Genomic DNA, 16,798 nt, shown 5'->3' on the forward strand with positions numbered 1-16,798 from the left:
TCTTTGCTGATTATCCGGTGGTTTAGATTAGAGATGCTCCGATCGATTGGTGGCCGTGGTGATCGGCCGTGCAAAATGCACCGATCCGCAAAACCGATCACAAAAGCTAAAAGTTGCGCAGTTTACATACAAAAGAATGTGTCACTCTCTCGGTTCTGCACCGCTTACTGGAGAAGTATAGCACTCAGTTCTGCACCGCTACTGGAGAAGTATATATCACTGTCGAAGGCAGCGCAACTAATCTCCCCCCACGCCCCCCACACACCCCAGGGAGGGAGGGGGGGAGAGAGAAGAGAGAGAGAAAGAGCACACACGTCTTCACTCTTCACCCCAGCGAGGGAGGGAGACAGAGAGAAAGGGAGAGAAAAATGGAGAGAGATAGAGAAAGGGAGAGAGCTCCAGTCCTTACCTTTTTTCTCAAATTGACCAGCAAACTATAATCCACATTGTTAGACAAGTAGTGTGCCCTGATTCAACTTTCTTGGAAATGTGCATGTTGCCAGTGGCAGCCAGCAGCGATGTAAGATGAGCCTGTGCATTTCACGGTTTTCACCCTATATAACTTGAACGCATAGGCAATCAAGACCATTAATTAATGACAGCTGTGTAGGGGTGAGGATTGAGGGGTGAGGATTCTAAGGTACAGGATCCTATAGGTCACCACTTTTCGTGCGACACACACGGCTTCTGTTTCTGTTTACAATGGTTGTCAACACGTGCTGAGTTGACAAAGATTGACAGACCACAACATTGGTAGGCTGCATTTATTTTCCTTTTTGAGTGGTGTAAACCACTCCAACAACTGGCTTTGTTAGTTTACGTGTCCACGTGTCCACGTGTTTGTTCGTACCAAAAAAATGAGCATGGTTGCTATGGTCACTCAGTTCACACGGGTGTGATTTCATTACGTCAGACATTACGTCAGACCACAGCTGATCAGGCTATATAATACCTTACACCACTCAGTTCACACGGGTGTGATTTTTTTTTTCTCTCGAGGGTGCATGGGATGATGGGCGCCCCTCCAGCAGGCTAGGGAGCTCCGCTCAGGTTAGCGGAAAATGTAAAGTAAAGTACAGTAAAGTAAAAAATCACACCCGTGTGGTGCAACTCCCCTCTCCCCTGCCCCCCCCCCCCCCCCCCCCCCTCTCTCTCTCTCCCATTAGCAGGCAACAGTGCAGCACTATCTCTCTCTCTCTCTGTTTCTGGCACAACAGCGCCACTTTTGCCCCTACTGGTACTCATAGTCACACAGCACATACATAGTCACATAGGTTAACACATAGGTTAACACGGACATTGCTGTTCCTTGGAGTGGTTGCACCACTCAAAAACAAACAAACAAACAAAAATATATAATAATAATATTAAAAAATATCGGTATCGGTATCGGCCGATTAATAAAAAAATCGGTGATCGGTATCGGCCCCCAAAAACGTGATCAGTTTTGATCTAGTTTTGATGGAAACATTGGCGCTTTCTAGAGCAAGGATGGCTTGATTTTAGCTCGCTAGCATTGACGCTCTTTATGTAGCATTAAACATGCATGCCCAAAACAGGATGTCAATGCAGTGTGTGCTGCATTGAAATAGCCTCGGCAGTCTGCGGTTGGCTCTGCGTCCAAAAAAATGCACTACTACTATGACGGCTAACGGTCAGGCTGACCGTGTTTTTCGTGCTATTTGATTGGCCGTTCTCTCCCCCACTGTCTAATGATCTTCACACCTCTCTCTGCACCCGTTGAAAGCTTGCCATTGTCTTCTAAATGTTACATTCCAACGAATTCAAGGCAGCAGTTTCAACTCGACAGGACAACTCAAGTTATTTTTTATTTCAGTTTACCAAACTATAATTATAGTGACGGTGTGAGCGCTATATTGAATACCCTTGCGCAGCAAACACTGTCCGACTTTGTATTGAGCCAATAAAATAGGCTACCACACGTTATTGCCAGAGCCAGGCACATTGCTCAGACGAAATACGACATTAGTTATATATTGTCATTTTTATATAGAGGGGGAAACATCGATGTAATTAATATATATTTGATTGATTGTGCCAAAAAAAGGAAAGAGCTGTGCGTGCGTGCGTGCAAATCAGAAAAGTTTACAGACAAAGGAGTTGGGAGTTTGGGAGCGGCTAGCCTTCTATATAATGCTGCGCACATATTAGCCTATATATATTTGACAGGACAACTCAAGTTATTTTCTTTTTCATTTCAGTTTACCAAACTATAATTATAGTGACGATGTGAGCGCTATATATTCAATATAGTGCTCACATGTCACTATAATGAATTACCCTTGCGCAGCAAGCACTGTCCAACTTTGTATTGAGACAATAAAATAGGCTAACACAGCCAGAGCCAGGCACACACGGAGAAATACGACATTAGCGTTATATATTGTCATTTTTATATAGAGGGGAAACATTATAGGGAGGGAGGTCTATCGCGTTGGAATGATTCATGTCATTGATGTCATTTTTACACTGTTCGTTTAGCGTGCCCTCCGAAAAATAAAGTCACAAACAATGTCTTTTTATTTCTCCCGAAAAAGTTGTTTTGTGAAGGCGAAGCCTTGCCTAGCCTTACAGACCCGCTGCCTATGATCGATAAAATTTATATATATTTGATTGATTGTGCCAGCAGAGAGGTCCGTAGCAGAATTTTTATAGCATTACGGTTTATATATACACCATAGGATAGACCAAGTCATGTGACGCATCGCCGCCACAAATAGTGCTACAGCGTTATCTAAAATGCACTTCCGCATACCTCAACGGTAGTTACTTGGATCCATGAACATAAAAAGAGAGACGTGTTTTGCCGATTCAATATACCCTGCAGAAGGCAACCTGTTTGCCGAAACGTAGGAATAATAACGTTTATAGCATCGTGACGAGCTGTGGACCTCTTTCCTTTCTTAGTCAAAGGCTGTTTTCAATGAAATGACTTATAATATGAATAAATGCTACATCCTACATTGTGCATAGTTTCTGTACTGTACCATACCACGTTCAGCCAACAGGAAATGTCATGCACAGCTCAGTCACAATGCTATAAACTTTATTATCCCAACATAATTATGCTAAAGATGGCGTGTATAGTCAACATGTATTTATTTAGCTATGCTCAATAGATAGGTGGAAACAATACGCCAGTCAGTCAACACACCATATTTCACCATATTTTTGATGCGCTGATATATGAAATGAATATGCGCGACATAGGAACGTGATATGGTGTGGTATGGTACAGAAACTATGCACAATGTAGGATGTAGCATTTATTCATATTATACACAAGTCATTTCATTGAAAACAGCCTTTGACTAAGAAAGGAAAGAGGTCAACAGCTCAGGGTATATTGAAAACGGCCTGGGAAAAAAAATCGCATCGGCAAAACATTCTCGCTCCAAGGAAAGGAAATGTCATGCACAGCTCAGTCACAATGCTATAAACGTTATTATTCCAACATAATTATGCTAAAGATGGCGTGTATAGTCAACATGTATTTATATCTATTGAGCTATGCGCTTGGTGGAAACAATACCACACACCATATTTCTTTTTCCGTTTCGAGAAATAAAGTCAGACATCGTTATTTCTGCAAACCGCATATAACAAATATAACATCTAAAACAACATTTAGTTTATGTAAGTTTGTAATGTAAGTTTGCCTACATGTGGAAGTAGTTGGAATGCAAATGACACATTAGCTTGAACAATGCCCGTCTCCAGCCGGGAGGGAGGTGTGAACAGCACTGCTTGCGGGGGAGAAAGGGTGAGAGTCTAAGAGCGGTCCCACGGACCGAAAAAGAGCAGACATTTTAGTAGAATTATGTCTAAAATCATATTTCCAAAACGTTTCAGATGAAAAAAAAACAGAGATGGTTTGAATCGAACATTTAGAAAAAGTCATGCAAGGGGAACTTTCTCAGGACTTCATGGGCAAAGAAAATCCACTTCAAAATTTCAAAATCGGTCAGCTAGTGTTAAAGGAGGATTCAGTGATTTGGGTGATTTGGAAAAACCCCCAGTCCGCCCTGGTAACAAGATGTGCACATGCACGCACTACAGTGGGAGGACACGCAACAGGCCAATAGCACACACACCAAGGCCCAGCCCTGCTCGATCATGATTGGCGGAAGGTGGCTGGGCCACCTAGCCAAAAACGAAACCTAAGGTTTTTTGACCCCAGGGGTTAACTGGGGACAGGGAGGAACTTTTTATGGTCAGCACAACAAAACAACAAAATAAGTGATATTTGAATCAAGTGAAATCACTGAAAATACCTTTTAAAATAGTTAGTTTAGTTATTTTTGTGGTACAAGGTACTGTGCAGTCAGTGGGAGGGGAGGTGGGTGGAACTTGAGCTTAACTTGGAGCCCCAGAATTGCTAAATCCACACTTAGGAACACACTCAGCGGTTGTCCTTTGGTTTAATCTTTGCAGTGATGCATTTTCTAATAAACTTCCCCAAATGTGTTCCCTTTTCACACGGCTGTTATTTTGACCGCTCTACAAAGATCCACTATGATTGGCTATCATGCATATGCCATCTATATACGGTGCAACTTACATATACGGTGCTATGTAAGTTGCTCTGAACTCCTCAGTGTTCTGTTCACTGACCACAGTTTGAACAAGACAATTCTCTAACTGACGCCTCTTCAACACTTTGAAACAGGTATCTTTTATTTTACTTTCTTTATTGTATAGACATGCTTGTTATCTAGAATATAAAGAGTTATTCAACACTTATTTTAACATAAATAAATATATCACTTACAAAATGCTGATGTGTGAAATTTCATAGATTTTCATTTATTTCTTTGTTTGATTGAGTAATGGAGAGAGCTATGAGCATCTTGGCGGGTATTCATTGATCTTTAGAATATCTCATCTGTAAGAAAACGGTGATTGTGTCCAAAACTGACAAAAATCGTTACACTTTATCTCTGGAGTCAGATTTTTCATATTCCTTTCCGACTGACTGCAATTTGCGGGCCCGGAACTTTTTAAATAAGGCATCTACAAGCTCACAACATGCTTGTAGGTTGGTTTTTAAAAATGGGAAAAGGTGTATATATGAAACATTTTAAAGGAGCATTCAGTGATTTCGGTGATTTGGAAAACCCCCCGGTCCGTCCCGGTAACAAGATGTGCACAACAAAACAATTTCTTTTTTATATATATATTTTTTTAATTTTTAATTTCTTTCCCCCTGGCACCAAATATTTTCAGTATAATAATACATGCCATGGTAAAACAAAGCATTTGTTATTTTACGTTTTAGGACGATGGAGATTATGACCACAACTGCTGTTTATCACAATAAAAAGATGGATCTGTCTAGTGGAAACGGCTCTTTCTGGAAAGACGACGATGAGGAGGATGAATATGACTGGGCTAAACTCTTTAAATCCATTAAGATCGTGTCCCTGGTCATTTACAGCCTGGCCTCTGTGGTCGGCGTGTTGGGGAACGGTGTTGTCATCTGGGTGACAGGCTTGAAAATGAAGAAAACCGTCAACACAGTTTGCTACTTCAACCTCGCTGTGGCCGACTTCCTCGCTACAGCGTTTCTGCCCATGAAAATCACAGAGAGAGCTCTGGACCGCCGCTGGCTTTTTGGAACATTCATGTGCAAAATGGAAGGTATAGTTTTCTACATGAACATGTATGCCAGCATATACATCTTGGCGGTAATCAGTGTTGACAGATGTGTACGTGTGGTGTGTCCAGTGTGGGCCCAGAACCACCGAAGTGTCAGAAAGATGTATTGGGTGAGTCTGGGTGTCTGGGTCCTGGGCTTGGCTCTCAGCTCCCCTTACTTTATCTTTAGGGACACACGGTCCTCTGACCATGATAAGGACATCATCTGGTGCTACAGCAACTTTGCACTCAGCGATGTCGACAGTAGGTCTACACCCGTAGTAATTCAGTTGTATAAATTTCGACTTAGGGTCATGATCATCACTCGCTTCCTCATAGGATTTGTGGTCCCTTTCACCGTCATCGTCTCCTGCTATTCTGTCATCATTTACCGGCTCAGGAATAATGTCTCGCTGGCCAGCCAATCAGGTCGCTCCTTCAACTGTTATTAGTGTGTTTTTCCTGTGCTGGGCCCCCTATCACATCATGTTTCTGATTCACTTTGTGAATCTCCTGCGGACAGAGTCCAGTAAAAAACTGGATCTTGTGGTCAGCATCGGGTTTCCCATAACCAACAGCCTGGCACTTCTTAACAGCTGCCTGAACCCACTGCTGTACGTGTTCATGGGTCAGGATTTCAAGGATGTATTCGGCAGGTCTATCCTAAAGGTAATGGAGAAAGCCTTTACTGAAGAGCTGCCTCAGACCAAGACTTCCACAGACCCAGCCATCACCCGTCAAGAGACTGCCCTGTCTGAGACACTGGTTTAGGGTTGTCTTTGGATGTACTTTAATTCCTGTAGAACCGTAAATATCTTTTTTTCTCAGTACGTTCTGCAAGATTGAAACAATGATGACAAATATCCAAAATAATATTAAGTTACTGTTAATGTTTGTTTGACGTATCGTATATATAATGTATACAATTATAATTATTGTTGTATACATGCATCTTTAAAGTTTGAGTTTTAATTTTTCTCTCTGCTCTCTCTCTCCCTGTCCTCCCTTCTTTTTTCTGAATAACAAAATGATGAGTTTATGTAAAAAACAAACAAACCATGAACGAAAAAACATTTCACCCACTTCTTTACAACTGTAAACCAGTGGTGTGTGTGTGTGTGTGTGTGTGTGTGTGTGTGTGTGTGTGTGTGTGTGTGTGTGTGTGTGTGTGTGTGTGTGTGTGTGTGTGTGTGTGTGTGTGTGTGTGTGTGTGTGTGTGTGTGTGTGTGTGTGTGTGTGTGTGTGTGTGTGTGTGTGTGTGTGTGTGTGTGTGTGTGTGTGTGTGTGTGTGTGGAATTAGCATTTAGCAGAATTATGATCAGGGGTGCAAATAACAAGTGTCCTACATGTGCAGCCCCGAATTGGGGCAAAACTTCATTTTTATGATTTGAAAGTCAACAAACCGTGCTTTTGTAAACTAGATGATGTGTACTAGGCCCATGGAACAAGTGTGTTCTCTTGTCCTCCATTGCAGCAGATTAATTATCTTATCTAATGCTGCCTTAAGTTGTCTACAGAACTGAACAGCATACATAAGGAAGTGTGTTCTCTTCCGTCCTCTGTTGCAGTAGTTGAGTAATTCATGATCTTATCTAATAGAGTTGTCTACAGAACGGTACAGTATACGTTCTGCACTGCACGCACCCCTAGTGATGCATTGACATCAATTAAACGGTCTGCCGTCATAAATGTTATTGTCTTAACCGATATTTAAAATGCTAAAAAAATATTCAGGCTCTCTACATGCACGCATCCGCCTGGGTGACGGCAGACTACTGGGCGTGGGCGAGTGCTGGCGCTTTGGCATGGGGGGTCCAATCAACATGTGGAATGAATTCTGTACTGGCCATATACAGTATGGCGCGTGTATTGAGTGTGATTTGTATAGACCCGGTAGCTTGTTTCTCTCACAAAAGCTAACCTGGCAAGTGGCAACCCTGGAAGCAGCACACACGTAAAGTTAATTTTATCTGTCTCATGCTGGCAAACTTCTCCTCTGAGAACTAGCCTAAAAATGTTATGTGCACCCCTGCACATTGTCCTTATCGCTGCTTGCAACTATATATTTTTTTGCATTTATAGAATATTATTTAATATGAATTCGTATTCATATTTCTGCCCCCCCCTAATGGGTAGGGCTTGTACATTCTTCTCCGTCCTGGAAACAACACAACACAAACAAAGACCATAGAATACAAGGGATAACACTGCAAAGCATCCAGTATGCCATTCCAATTCAAATGGACAAAATAAGCTCATCAATAGATAGCGACAGTGATAGCTGTTCAATACTGGGCACATATGCAGACAGGAGGATGTGCATTCACAAGTGATGCCTACCTACAACTACTATGAAAAGAGGGAATGATATGCTGCTTCAGAGAGTGATTGCAGTGTTGCTGTTTCAGCATTACTGCCCATGGAGAGGGGAAGAGGCGATGAAAATGCACACGTTTTCCCCTTGCCTTACACATCCTGTGGTTATTTGAGGCTACATCTTCTTATTTATCAGCTTGTGTCGGCAATATCATGTCATTTTTGAGGGGCGCTAGCCCATACAGGTTTAATGTTTGTCTTTAGTTCAATGTTTGTTTAATAAACGCCATTGACAGTGAAAGGAAGGCATTTTGTAACTCGTTACGTCATATTGTCTCTTTATTAATGGCATTTAATGTTTGTGTTGGCACCGTTTGTTTCACATCACCATTACATCACCTAATCAACATGAATTAGATAAGAATTTATTAGCACCCCTCACTTCACACGATTTTTGAGTGGTGCAACCACTCCCTTATGGAGATATGTGTGTGGGTGGCTGGCTGGGTAGCTGGCTGGCTGGGTGTGTCTGAGCACGAAACCAGCATGGTTGGTTTTCACCACCTGTGCGCAACCTAACACACACACCAACACACACACGCACATATTAACTGTATATATGATGATTTCGGATGTCCCAGTACAGTACAGTGACAGTACATAGTACAATAGAGGGTACAGTAGAGGGACCCCCACACAGTAACTGTCATTTCTCAACTGTTTCGCACCCCCCCCCCCCACACACACACACACACACACGCACCCCCCCCCCCCCCCCCCACACACACACACAGTTGCACCACTCACTTCACATGGGTGTGATTTTTTAATTTAGAGCCTGCATTTAATATATATTAATCAGATACAGAGTAATTGTATTGGCTGGTATGAGAAATTGGGTTTGGTAGTATGAGTTACTAGGAACTTGCTTTGGCACAAAACAGTGACAATTCAATATTACAGGAGGACTATTAGGTTTGATCTCATATACCGGTGCCAAACCTGTACTTTAAAAACGGTACCCAGGATGTTCCACTATAGTTAACACAATGTCCAGCTGGATCAGAACAATAGCCAGCCAGGTGCATGAAAGGTTGTTATGGCTCTATTCTAAACATTACATCCAACATGAGCAGTTTGTCCAGATGAAAAACAATTTATTTTAGATTGGACACCTAAGGCCTTTTCATTTGTATGTAAAGATTGTCACTTGTGGAACACCCACCACTGCCTAAACAGTGCCAGAACCAATTGTATTGCCATGGCAAATTTTAACCTGCCCCCACCCCCTACTATAATGCATTACTGATAAGGCATGTTTTAACCACCCTGCTGTGGTGGGCGCACTCTCTCAAATCTTTGGCAAGATTGTAGAATTTTGGAATTTTAAATTATAGGAGTATAGAGCGTCGCAGTCCCGCCTCCTACCCTGGACCAGGAAATGAAACCCAATGCATTATTCTCATAGACATTTCTTAAAGTATTTATTTAAAGACGGTTACGCCGCGGACAAAGCCAACTCGAGTCGTGACAACTCATGACAACACAAACAATATTTTGGACCAAACAAATAATTAGAAAGAAGAAAAACAACAAAAAAAGTGCCGTTTTTTTCTTCTTTCTAATTATTTGTTTGGTCCAAAATATTGTTTGTGTTGTCATGAGTTGTCACGACTCGAGTTGGCTTTGTCCGCGGCGTAACCGTCTTTAAATAAATACTTTACGAAATGTCTATGAGAATAATGCATTGGATTTCATTTCCTGGTCCCGGGTAGGAGGCGGGACTGCGACGCTCTATTGGGTGTCAGATGAGGCTCAGATCACGACACTTGTGCTCCTTCATGGCTGCTTCGAAAATGTCCACACAGACTTCCTCTCTCACCCCTCCCACATCCGCTGCTTCTCACCGATAATTATCACATACTGTATTTTAAAACCTTAACTAATAGCCGAATGATTAGGGCGTCTGACTGTTTCCTGTGTGTCGTTCCCCTGCTATTGTCTGTCCGTCTCTCTTTCTCACTGTTGCTATCGAAATAAGAAAATGGGGGGAAATTCAGAAAATTTCCATATCGGAAAAGATTCGTGATAATAATCATTTGTGATTGGTCAGAAATGTTTAGGTGCTCATGATTTATCTCTGCTATCTGCCGGCAATGTAGTACAGTTTTCAAGAGGGGTTGGCTGTGGAGATTATTGGTACAAACCTCTATAATCCCTCTCTGAGTGACTACAAACACAACCAGATGACAATGAATTCATAGAGAATAGTGTCTGTCGCCTGGCAAAATCTGAGACAAGCCAGTCGAGATCAAGGTGGCAAAATCTTTGAGACAAAACACGTCGGTGGGTGATGAAAACAAAGAGTGGAGATCAAGACGGCAAAATGACAGTTTCACTCACACAGCCCTAAAAGCGGAGCCACATGAGATAGAATGTATTTTGTCCGCATGAGAACCTGTTCAGTTGGGATGCCTATAGCAATTTGTTTTACTTCCTTTGAGAATGCTGCCAACGTAGCAAATACATATGAATATATATAAAAATATAAATATGACCGTTTTTTTTTCATTATTTCAAAATGAAAACCTGCCCATACCAAATGTGTGATATATTTAAGGGGACAAGCCTGAAGGATAGGGCCCCCATTGTTTCTCTATTATACTTCTTCTATAGTAACCTTTTTTTCGGTTCGCTACTCCTCCCTCAGTTTTGACTGTGGGAGGAGCCATACTTGAGTACTTGAGCCATATCTCAAATTGACCAGCTTCATCAGGAATGGTGTGCTTGTATTTTGCTAAGAGAAATGTTGTATTGTTAATTGATATTAATTTATTTGTGAATTACATTCCCCCATTTTTGCTGCTCCTCCTACAGATTTTGTGCAAATCTCACAGAAATCGGTGCACATTATCTCTGCACCTACCTGATTAAAACACCTTATCTCTGCACCTACCTGATTAAAACACCATTATCTCTGCACCTACCTGATTAAAACACCATTATCTCTGCACCTACCTGATTAAAACACATTATCTCTGCACCTACCTGATTAAAACACATTATCTCTGCACCTACCTGATTAAAACACCATTATCTCTGCACCTACCTGATTAAAACACCATTATCTCTGCACCTACCTGATTAAAACACCTTATCTCTGCACCTACCTGATTAAAACACCATTATCTCTGCACCTACCTGATTAAAACACCATTATCTCTGCACCTACCTGATTAAAACACCATTATCTCTGCACCTACCTGATTAAAACACCATTATCTCTGCACCTACCTGATTAAAACACCATTATCTCTGCACCTACCTGGTTAAAACACCAATGGCATAATTGTGGTAGTCCGTATAGTTCAGCCGTAATCGTCGTCCAAAGTTAGTGGGAGGGGCCTATTTTACGAAAAATGCCACAAATAACGAACGGAATGTCCAATCCATCCCACATTTAAATCTCATGTCACGGGTGGTTTAATCAACCGGGAGCCAAAAGCAATTCCATTTTCATCCATAGGGGGCGCCGCAAATGCGAAAAATGTAACCGTTTGTTGCAAAAACATGATTTTGCAGACTGCGGCAACCACACTTTGCAAATTTTCTAAATTGCGACTTTTCTAGTTTTCTTCTTCTTCCGCCACCTTTTGCAGTTCTTTTTTTCTTTATTGACAGAAAAAGGGGGAGACAGATGTGGTGTGACACTCGACAAAAGCCCTCGGGAGTCAAACCCGCACTCCTAATCTACGGAGCTCTCCATGGTTTGGTTAAAATGTGCGATGTTCGGAGGTCTTTGCTGATTATCCGGTGGTTTAGATTAGAGATGCTCCGATCGATTGGTGGCCGCGGTGATCGGCCGTGCAAAATGCACCGATCCGCAAAACCGATCACAAAAGCTAAACGTTGCGCAGTTTACATACAAAAGAATGTGTCACTCTCTCGGTTCTGCACCGCTTACTGGAGAAGTATAGCACTCAGTTCTGCACCGCTACTGGAGAAGTATATATCACTGTCGAAGGCAGCGCAACTAATCTCCCCCCCACGCCCCCCACACACCCCAGGGAGGGAGGGGGGGAGAGAGAGAAGAGAGAGAGAGAGAGAGCACACACGTCTTCACTCTTCACCCCAGCGAGGGAGGGAGACAGAGAGAAAGGGAGAGAAAAAGGGAGAGAGATAGAGAAAGGGAGAGAGCTCCAGTCCTTACCTTTTTTCTCAAATTGACCAGCAAACTATAATCCACATTGTTAGACAAGTAGTGTGCCCTGATACAACTTTCTTGGAAATGTGCATGTTGCCAGTGGCAGCCAGCAGCGATGTAAGATGAGAATGTGCATTTCACGGTTTTCACCCTACCTGTATATAACTTGAACGCATAGGCAATCACCATTAATTAATGACAGCTGTGTAGGGGTGACTGAGGATTGTGTGATGATTCTAAGTTACAGGATTCTATAGGTCACCACTTTTGGTGCGACACACACGGCTTCTGTTTCTGTTGGTAGGCTGCATTTATTTCCCTTTTTTTTCTCTCGAGGGTGCATGGGATGATGGGAGCCCCTCCAGCAGGCTAGGGAGCTACGCTCAGGTCCGCGGGGCGTGGGTTGCCAGGTTTGCCAAGTAAAGTAAAAAATCACACCTGTGTGGTGCAACTCCCCTCTCCCCTGCCCTAAACAAATGCAGCTTCCCCAAATGTGTTCCCTTTTCACACGGCTGTTATTTTGACCGCTCTACAAAGATCCACTATGATTGGCTATCATGCATATGCCATCTATATATGGTGCTATACTACAAGTTGCTCTGAACTCCTCAGTGTTCACTGACCACAGTTTGAACAAGACAATTCTCTAACTGACGCCTCTTCAACACTTTGAAACAGGTATCTTTTATTTTACTTTCTTTATTGTATAGACATGCTTGTTATCTAGAATATAAAGAGTTATTCAACACTTATTTTAACATAAATAAATATCACTTACATATCACTTGAAATTTCATAGATTTTCATTTATTTCTTTGTTTGATTGAGTAATGGAGAGAGCTATGAGCATCTTGGCGGGTATTCATTGATCTTTAGAATATCTCATCTGTAAGAAAACTTAGCAGGTGATTGTGTCCAAAACTGACAAAAATCGTTACACTATATCTCTGGAGTCAGATTTTTCATATTCCTTTCCGACTGACTGCAATTTGCGGGCTCGGAATTTTTTAAATTTTTTTAACTTTTTATTTTTTCCCCCCTGGCACCAAATATTTTCAGTATAATAATAATACATGCCATGGTAAAACAAAGCATTTGTTATTTTACGTTTTAGGACGATGGAGATTATGACCACAACTGCTGTTTATCACAATAGATGGATGGATCTGTCTAGTGGAAACGGCTCGTTCTGGAAAGAGGAGGATGAATATGACTGGGCTAAACTCTTTAAATCCATTACGATCGTGTCCCTGGTCATTTACAGCCTGGCCTCTGTGGTCGGCGTGTTGGGGAACGGTGTTGTCATCTGGGTGACAGGCTTGAAAATGAAGAAAACCGTCACCACAGTTTGCTACCTCAACCTCGCTGTGGCCGACTTCCTCGCTACAGCGTTTCTGCCCATGAAAATCACAGAGAGAGCTCTGGACCGCCGCTGGCTTTTTGGAACATTCATGTGCAAAATGGAAGGTATAGTTTTCTACATGAACATGTATGCCAGCATATACATCTTGGCGGTAATCAGTGTTGACAGATGTGTACGTGTGGTGTGTCCAGTGTGGGCCCAGAACCACCGAAGTGTCAGAAAGATGTATTGGGTGAGTCTGGGTGTCTGGGTCCTGGGCTTGGCTCTCAGCTCCCCTTACTTTATCTTTAGGGACACACGGTCCTCTGACCATGATAAGGACATCATCTGGTGCTACAGCAACTTTGCACTCAGCGATGTCGACAGTAGGTCTACACCCGTAGTAATTCAGTTGTATAAATTTCGACTTAGGGTCATGATCATCACTCGCTTCCTCATAGGATTTGTGGTCCCTTTCACCGTCATCGTCTCCTGCTATTCTGTCATCATTTACCGGCTCAGGAATAATGTCTCGCTGGCCAGCCAATCAGGTCGCTCCTTCAAAATCATGGCAACTGTTATTAGTGTGTTTTTCCTGTGCTGGGCCCCCTATCACATCATGTTTCTGATTCACTTTGTGAATCTCCTGCGGACAGAGTCCAGTAAAAAACTGGATCTTGTGGTCAGCATCGGGTTTCCCATAACCAACAGCCTGGCACTTCTTAACAGCTGCCTGAACCCACTGCTGTACGTGTTCATGGGTCAGGATTTCAAGGATGTATTCGGCAGGTCTATCCTAAAGGTAATGGAGAAAGCCTTTACTGAAGAGCTGCCTCAGACCAAGACTTCCACAGACCCAGCCATCACCCGTCAAGAGACTGCCCTGTCTGAGACACTGGTTTAGGGTTGTCTTTGGATGTACTTTAATTCCTGTAGAACCGTAAATATCTTTTTTTCTCAGTACGTTCTGCAAGATTGAAACAATGATGACAAATATCCAAAATAATATTAAGTTACTGTTAATGTTTGTTTGACGTATCGTATATATAATGTATACAATTATAATTATTGTTGTATACATGCATCTTTAAAGTTTGAGTTTTAATTTTTCTCTCTGCTCTCTCTCTCCCTCTCCCTGTCCTCCCTTCTTTTTTCTGAATAACAAAATGATGAGTTTATGTAAAAAACAAACAAACCATGAACGAAAAAACATTTCACCCAGTCTTCTTTACAACTGTAAACCAGTGATGTGTGTGTGTGTGTGTGTGTGTGTGTGTGTGTGTGTGTGTGTGTGTGTGTGTGTGTGTGTGTGTGTGTGTGTGTGTGTGTGTGTGTGTGTGTGTGTGTGTGTGTGTGTGTGTGTGTGTGTGTGTGTGTGTGTGTGTGTGTGTGTGTGGAATTAGCATTTAGCAGAATTATGATCAGGGGTGCAAATAACAAGTGTCCTACATGTGCAGCCCCGAATTGGGGCAAAACTTCATTTTTATGATTTGAAAGTCAACAAACCGTGCTTTTGTAAACTAGATGATGTGTACTAGGCCCATGGAACAAGTGTGTTCTCTTGTCCTCCATTGCAGCAGATTAATTATCTTATCTAATGCTGCCTTAAGTTGTCTACAGAACTGAACAGCATACATAAGGAAGTGTGTTCTCTTCCGTCCTCTGTTGCAGTAGTTGAGTAATTCATGATCTTATCTAATAGAGTTGTCTACAGAACGGTACAGTATACGTTCTGCACTGCACGCACCCCTAGTGATGCATTGACATCAATTAAACGGTCTGCCGTCATAAATGTTATTGTCTTAACCGATATTTAAAATGCTAAAAAAATATTCAGGCTCTCTACATGCACGCATCCGCCTGGGTGACGGCAGACTACTGGGCGTGGGCGAGTGCTGGCGCTTTGGCATGGGGGGTCCAATCAACATGTGGAATGAATTCTGTACTGGCCATATACAGTATGGCGCGTGTATTGAGTGTGATTTGTATAGACCCGGTAGCTTGTTTCTCTCACAAAAGCTAACCTGGCAAGTGGCAACCCTGGAAGCAGCACACATGTAAAGTTAATTTTATCTGTCTCATGCTGGCAAACTTCTCCTCTGAGAACTAGCCTAAAAATGTTATGTGCACCCCTGCACATTGTCCTTATCGCTGCTTGCAACTATATATTTTTTTGCATTTATAGAATATTATTTAATATGAATTCGTATTCATATTTCTCCCCCCCCCTAATGGGTAGGGCTTGTACATTCTTCTCCGTCCTGGAAACAACACAACACAAACAAAGACCATAGAATACAAGGGATAACACTGCAAAGCATCCAGTATGCCATTCCAATTCAAATGGACAAAATAAGCTCATCAATAGATAGCGACAGTGATAGCTGTTCAATACTGGGCACATATGCAGACAGGAGGATGTGCATTCACAAGTGATGCCTACCTACAACTACTATGAAAAGAGGGAATGATATGCTGCTTCAGAGAGTGATTGCAGTGTTGCTGTTTCAGCATTACTGCCCATGGAGAGGGGAAGAGGCGATGAAAATGCACACGTTTTCCCCTTGCCTTACACATCCTGTGGTTATTTGAGGCTACATCTTCTTATTTATCAGCTTGTGTCGGCAATATCATGTCATTTTTGAGGGGCGCTAGCCCATACAGGTTTAATGTTTGTCTTTAGTTCAATGTTTGTTTAATAAACGCCATTGACAGTGAAAGGAAGGCATTTTGTAACTCGTTACGTCATATTGTCTCTTTATTAATGGCATTTAATGTTTGTGTTGGCACCGTTTGTTTCACATCACCATTACATCATCTAATCAACATGAATTAGATAAGAATTTATTAGCACCCCTCACTTCACACGATTTTTGAGTGGTGCAACCACTCCCTTATGGAGATATGTGTGTGGGTGGCTGGCTGGGTAGCTGGCTGGCTGGGTGTGTCTGAGCACGAAACCAGCATGGTTGGTTTTCACCACCTGTGCGCAACCTAACACACACACCAACACACACACGCACATATTAACTGTATATATGATGATTTCGGATGTCCCAGTACAGTACAGTGACAGTACATAGTACAATAGAGGGTACAGTAGAGGGACCCCCACACAGTAACTGTCATTTCTCAACTGTTTCGCACCCCCCCCCCACACACACACACACGCACCCCCCCCCCCCCCCCCCCCCCCCACACACACACACACACACAGAGTTGCACCACTCACTTCACATGGGTGTGATTTTTTAATTTAGAGCCTGCATTTAATATAT

General features: G+C 42.4%; 1 protein-coding gene across 1 annotated transcript; it reads left to right on the forward strand.

Annotated features, from left to right (window-relative positions):
- Window positions 1-12,715: 12,715 nt before the first annotated feature.
- Window positions 12,716-14,623, forward strand: LOC306927346 (chemerin-like receptor 1). The gene is made up of 2 exons (XM_079507057.1): window positions 12,716-12,856; window positions 13,293-14,623. The coding sequence occupies exon 2, from the start codon at window positions 13,297-13,299 to the stop codon at window positions 14,422-14,424; it is 1,128 nt and encodes a 375-aa protein (XP_079363183.1). The 5' UTR covers window positions 12,716-12,856; window positions 13,293-13,296; the 3' UTR covers window positions 14,425-14,623.
- The last annotated feature ends 2,175 nt before the right edge of the window (window positions 14,624-16,798 follow it).

This window comes from Electrona antarctica (genome assembly GCF_951216825.1).
Source record: "Electrona antarctica genome assembly, chromosome: 1".
In the NCBI taxonomy this organism is placed as follows: domain Eukaryota; kingdom Metazoa; phylum Chordata; class Actinopteri; order Myctophiformes; family Myctophidae; genus Electrona; species Electrona antarctica.

Bases quoted from the DNA above. Each gene is read 5' to 3' on its own strand.
- LOC306927346 (XM_079507057.1), top strand. From the start codon at position 13,297: ATGGAGATTATGACCACAACTGCTGTTTATCACAATAGATGGATGGAT.